Below are 6,295 nucleotides of genomic sequence, written 5' to 3' on the forward strand. Positions count from 1 at the left end.
ATAATTTAACAATACAATTTCAATTATAAGTATTACTTTACATTAATTTTTAATCATCAAACATTAAGGAAACGGGACTAGTACTACTGAGTCACTGCACACTTTTTGTCAAATTTAAGCGGAAAGTATTGCTAGACAATTTTGTCTTTCTTAATGCCTATACAAATTAAAAAGTACTAAAGCAAGACATAGTGGCCACTGGCCACAATAAAGAACAGATCCTTTGATTCTTTTCTGGTCTTATATTTGGTGAGCAAAATTAACCTTTCTCCCGGCAAAAAGTCTTTAATGACCGAGCTGAAAAAATCAGGTGAAAACCGGCACACACAAACCTACCCCCTGCACTAGAGGTGTAAAACGTGCCGGTCCGGCACAATCCGACCCACGAAGTCACGTGTTGCGTGCTGTGTTGGCCTGTGTCAGAGATTCAGACGTGTTGTGCTGTGCTAAATGGCGTGCCGTGCTGTGTTGTGCCAGAGAAATAAACGTGATGTGCCGTGCTGGGCTGTGCTAGCACACTTATTTTATGTTCTCCAAAATAAATATTTTTGAGATATTTTAGTTAGTACATGTATTATTATTAAAATAAATTAGCATAACGAAAATAAAATGTCATAAATTGGCTAAAACAATGATTTTTTTGTGAAATATGCATCAAATGTGATGTATTGTGTAGTATTTTACGCATGACGTGGCGTGCTTTCTTCGCCTGTTGTGCTGTGTCGTGTGCCGCGTGCTGTGTTGTGTCGGTGTGCCTATTTGTCTGGCACAACTCAGCACATTAAACAAACGTGTTGTGCCCGTGTTGCGCCGATCACGTGTTATGCCGTGTTGTGCTCGAATTTTAACGTGATGTGTTGTGCCTTAAACGTGCTGGCCCGTCCCAATTTACACTTCTACCCTGCACGTCTCCCGAGAGGCGAAGCCCACTGGAACGCACAATTAAAAAGAAAAAAATTGTGAGAGGCAAATTTTACCTGGTTTAGTTTTCTGGGTTCATAGAGAAGGATTGTTGTCCCATATGAATTATTAAAAACTAAAAATCTGTTGGGTGAATGCGAATCCCTAGGAAGATGCGTGGCATGTCATTACATGTGCTAGTGGTGAGCAATTTAGACCCAACCTAGCTGCTTGGTGGTACCTATTGAACAGATCTTCCGTTTGTGCATTTTCCGAAGTGCAACAGCCAAATAACGAAAGTGCTTTCTCCCCCCGTACTCCCCCAACTCTCCCCCACTCTCCCATAGCCACACAAATACCCACCCCCGTTTCCCCCCGACCCACTCTCTTTAAATCAATGGTGAAAACTAATGACACCTAATGGGAGAGTGATTTGGGGGAGTAATGCGGGGGTCTGTAGCAGCTTCGCAAATATCATAAATTACTGAAGAGGTGTAAGGAGACAATTCCTTGCAGGTCTTGGATCAAGACGAAGTTGAAGACGATTTGACACAAGCTATCCTTTCACGAGGAAAAGAAAGGACTAAAAATGAATGGAGAATTTTACTTGAAGAAGCTGGTTTCAATAAGATTGACCTATTTGTGCCATTCAATTAGTTATTGTCCCATATCCCTTAGTTATGCTGCACCGGCACCCGCCTCATTCCCACTAAATACCAATTCCACTTAAATTTTTGTATTTTCAATTTCTATGGCCATAAAATTTCGGTTTCTTTTTAGTTATAGTATTTTTTATGAAAAAACCTCCTTTAACCGCAAAATAAAATCCAATGTTTAATGAAGAATAAATGGCTAGCATATCTGAAATTGACCGAAATGAAGAACTTGGACTTCAATGTCAGCAATGCTAGCTCTGACTTTCCATAAGGTGCCTCAAATCTGGTTCTTGTTCAGCAGGGTCAGCACCTGGAGGCAATCTCCTTTAATAGTGCATTTTATCAGCTTCAGTTTGACAGAAAGAAAAATACTTGGGTGTTGGCATACAATTAAACCAGGTCATACATAAATAAGAGTATATCATCTCTCTCGGCAACACCCTGAATTATGAATGGAGTTTTTTGGTACCAGAAACAAATGTCAGAATTGAAATATTTTTGTTTCGCCAAAAATTAATAATTATTTTGCTTTCAAAAGACATTCTTAAATTATTTATCCAATTTTTTATTTCCAGAAATCAAAAAACAATTTTTCGAATAATAGGATCCAAACAAGATATTAATTCCCATTCCAAGAATAACCCTTGAAGTAAATTATTAGGTGCAAGAGGTCTCGAGGTTGAGTCTCAGAGGTTTAATTTTCTTTTTACGCAATAAAAGAAGAAGCTCCAAGCTGCGTGCACCAATCTTTTTAGAACTAGCCAATTGTTTGTTGTGAGTCGTGACACAAATCTGGGTTCGGTGGGATTTGCCAGGGGACATTTAAACTGCTTAAAGATGTCAGCTCAACTGATACAAAGTGATATTTAAGATGTCAGCAATGTACCATTGTTTTCTGGTTCTACTGATTAATTTTGCACATGAAGCCATAGAAAGGAAAAACAAACTACCAGAGAAAGAAAAAGGAAACTTGCCCATACCATACAAACTAGAAAGCAATTTTTGACCTTGTAAAATTATAAAGCCTAATAATTCATTTGCAACTTGCAACCACTGCACTAAAAGCAAGACAAACTTTCAACTACAAACCCACATGGCCACAATAAAGAACCATATTCGGCTGGAAAAAGGGGATTCTTTTCTCATCTTATACCTTCGGTGGAGCAAAATATACCTTTCTCCAAAATAGAAATCCACTAGCTTTCATTATCACCTTTGAAAGAAATAAATTGGTGTAATTCAAATAGAGCCCAGAGCAAATTTCAGCAATATGTACATCAACTTTGAGTGAAAACAATACTTCCTTTTTCTTTCAACTTAGCACCACGTCTCCAAAAATAATCTTGCAGAGTTGAAAATAGACTTACTCTTACAATTTAGACCCATCCTTGCTTGTACCTATCGAAAAGATCTTCGGTCTGTGCATTCTTGAAAGCGCAACAACCAATAACATAAATAACAATTAGTATCACCACTGAAATGATCAAAACCACATTAGCTTTCCTCCATTCCTTTCTAAGATTTCCCAAAAGACCAGCTTTGCAAGAATTGCATCCATAGCACAATTGAGACTGATCATTGTTCCAGGCATAACAATCTGGATCCGCTGTTGGATTCGTCGGGTTAAGCCACATGATCGGATTCACGTACCCGTATCCGCAAACTGTAGGCGGCATACAGCATCCTGACTGTAGAGAGAAAATAAGGACAAATGTTACCTAACTAATAATGGATTAATAGACAATTATAATACACACAATGGTGGTAAACAAAAAAATAACAATGGGTTCATGTATGAACTGATAATGTCCTCTAACAATTATCTATTCACATCAACTACTATTTGAAGCCCCCATACCTCAATGATTTACCTTTGTTTAAGGCTTTAAGCTTTAATCATGCTTATCAAGAAAAATAAATATGAAAGGACAGAATAACCTTTCTAAGGCAAACAAAACTCATGGCATCATAAGTGATTTTTGAGTACTATAGAGTAGGTATTTGCAATGTACCTTGACTACCATTTCATAACAATTAGGCAGGACAATAAGTGATTAGCGCTTAAATTATTTGTTGGAGGATGTCAATTCATGCATACCACACATGATTAGAGTATTAGACTAGCCGAATACAACAAGAAGCGGTCCAAATCACATATAAACAATGGAAAAATATACTAATATTTCACCAAGATGCTTACGTACACATTTTCTGATAGATTCAGAATTATATTTGAAATTGGCCATGAAAACTATGAACTAGTGAGACCCAATTTTCACAACCAACAACCAGATTTACCCTGAGAAAAATTTCAAAATTTCTTTGGCTTTTGTGAAAAGCAAATAGAATGAGAGTAAAAGACTAATTATGGCTTATAGATAATGTTGTTTTTCCAAAGTAAAGTAATAATGGTTTAATAGGGCCGAATTCCAAGACTTGACTAATTGCAATGTAAGCGATCTATGATGATTAGGTACCTTCCTTGCTTTATGATAAAGTACCTTGTATCTCATGAGCAAATAGATACCATAGTCCAAAATGACTAACCCACCGTGAGTTTTACTTTTCAGGTAGGTAAATCCGGTTGTTAGCTATGAAAGTCAAGCTTCATTGCCTATAATTTTTCGCGTTTTATTTTACAGCCAACTTAAAATTACACCTCAAAAAAAACAAAAAAATGGAAAAAATTCCACGAGAAAGAATGATGAATTTTTCCCTGTGGGCGTAGAACTCTAATTCGTTCACCATGGATTCCGAGTTATTACCACAGACACAGTTAAAAGCTATGTGGCTTAAAAACATCTAGCTCTATCTAATCACATTATCCGCCACATCCCCTATTTCAACTTTAGCGTCAAACACAAATTACCACTACGTCGACCTAAGCACAAAACGCGTTAGCTATAGTGCCATACTTTGTAGTTTTCATGGCTGGTTAAAAACAAGCCAGTAACTTTCTACCAAACCCTAGTTACATGCCCAATTCAATACCCAAAAGATGAAGAACAGAGAAGTAAAAAATTCTTACCTGAAGAGGAGATATATCATGAGACATGAAAAACTGATCGGCAGAGATATAACTATGTTGAGAAACCTTATCACAAACATTAGAAGCAGAAAGACAAGTCTTAATTTTCCTCCAATTCCCACCTTTGTTCACATAATTCTGCAACCAATTATTAAACCCATCAAGCTTATACTCTTTGTAACCTCTGCCGGGCACTATATAACTTCCGTCCGGTCTCGTAACGATGAACGCGAAGACGACGGCAAACAGAAGAGCAACAATAAGAATAGACATACAGAAAAGATGACAAGCTAAAAGACCTGGTTTGTTCCAATAAGCACCAACGAAACCAGCTAAAGAAACAAAGAGGATTAGTATTCCTATGAAGAGGATCGGCCACCGGAATAGACTTATGCATTCGTTGTCTAGTTTTGATGATAACCAAATTCCTGAACCGATTATGGGTATTGAACAGAGTAGTGCTATGAAGTTTAGAAGTGCTGTGATGTTGTTGCTTAGTGCCATTTGATGTGGATTTGATATTTTCTTGGGAGAGAATTGGGGATCTAAATTGTGATGGTGGTGGTGGTTGTGGATGTGGTTTTGAGAGAATTTTGAGTTTTGGGACTTGTCTTTGTGAAAGGGTTAAAAGTGTTGGTTACTAGAGTAGTACTCCACTGTGGATGGAAAGAGAGAGAAAATGAGTGAAGTTTCTAGTCTTTTTCGATTGAAGACTTATGGAAAGTTCTCATTTATGGATAGTTGGTACTTTGGAATTTTAATTTTAAAAAAGGTATTGGAATTTGTTTGCCAATTTTCTTGCTCTTTTACTGCGTGTAAATTTAAGAGCCTGTTTGTATAAGCAACAATTTGTTTAATACCCCTTGAAAAATTACTTTTCGATTTAATTCAGCTAAAAAGCCAAAAGTTAGTTTTGCAATACAATTATTTTTGGAAACACATAATCTACTATTTATTTATTTATTTATTTTGATGCCGTTAAGAAGCAAATCTCAAACCAATTTTTTTATCTGCAAGAGACTCTATTTTGTGGCAGTATAATCGTGTCAAGCATGCACAGGACTATTTACTTGTTGTACCTATTAGTGGGCTTAATCAGTGCCTCAGACCAAGACAATTCAGAGCTGTGCTTTGTTATCGACTTGGTATTCCATTATTTGTTGAGAATAATTTATGCTCAAATTGTAACAGATCTATGGACATCTTTGGGTATCACGCGCTTCACTGTGCCAAGGATGCTGGAATTAAGTTTCGACATGATGTTTTTCGTGATGTTATTGCTGACATTTGTTACAAAGCTGATGTGCCTGCGCGCAAGGAAGTTTCTCTTGGTTTTCTGACAGATGACGACAGAGACTTGAAGCCGGCTGATATCCTTGTGCTCAACTGGGAGAATGGTCAAGATGTTTGTATGGATGTTACAGGTGTCTCACCTTTCACTGGTGAAGGTGTCCGCTCTTTCGTCCCAGGGAAGGCTATTTCTAGTGTTGTTTCACGAAAACGTACTAAATACCTTGACAAGTGTGTTTCACACGGCTGTGGGCTAGGTGTCTTAGCTTTCTCTACTTTAGGAGAACTTTGTGAAGATACTTTGTGTTTTTTAAAGTGTCTAAAAAATCGTTTGGTTACCAACGACGCTAGTAGTGGCTTGAGTAGTTTTATTTTTCATAAATTTGGCATTGCTATTCAAAGAGGAGTTAGAGCCCAGCTT

The 6,295-nt window shown here is 37.3% G+C and overlaps 1 protein-coding gene across 1 annotated transcript; it reads right to left on the reverse strand.

Moving 5' to 3' along the window:
- Positions 1-2,487: 2,487 nt before the first annotated feature.
- On the reverse strand, positions 2,488-5,292 carry LOC113349339 (tetraspanin-2-like). The gene is made up of 2 exons (XM_026593308.1): positions 4,585-5,292; positions 2,488-3,244 (listed from the first exon to the last, which is right to left on the reverse strand). The coding sequence occupies exons 1-2, from the start codon at positions 5,086-5,088 to the stop codon at positions 2,933-2,935; spliced, it is 816 nt and encodes a 271-aa protein (XP_026449093.1). The 5' UTR covers positions 5,089-5,292; the 3' UTR covers positions 2,488-2,932.
- Between the last annotated feature and the right edge of the window lie 1,003 nt (positions 5,293-6,295).

The sequence above is a fragment of the Papaver somniferum genome, chromosome 2 (assembly GCF_003573695.1).
Source record: "Papaver somniferum cultivar HN1 chromosome 2, ASM357369v1, whole genome shotgun sequence".
Classification (NCBI taxonomy): domain Eukaryota; kingdom Viridiplantae; phylum Streptophyta; class Magnoliopsida; order Ranunculales; family Papaveraceae; genus Papaver; species Papaver somniferum.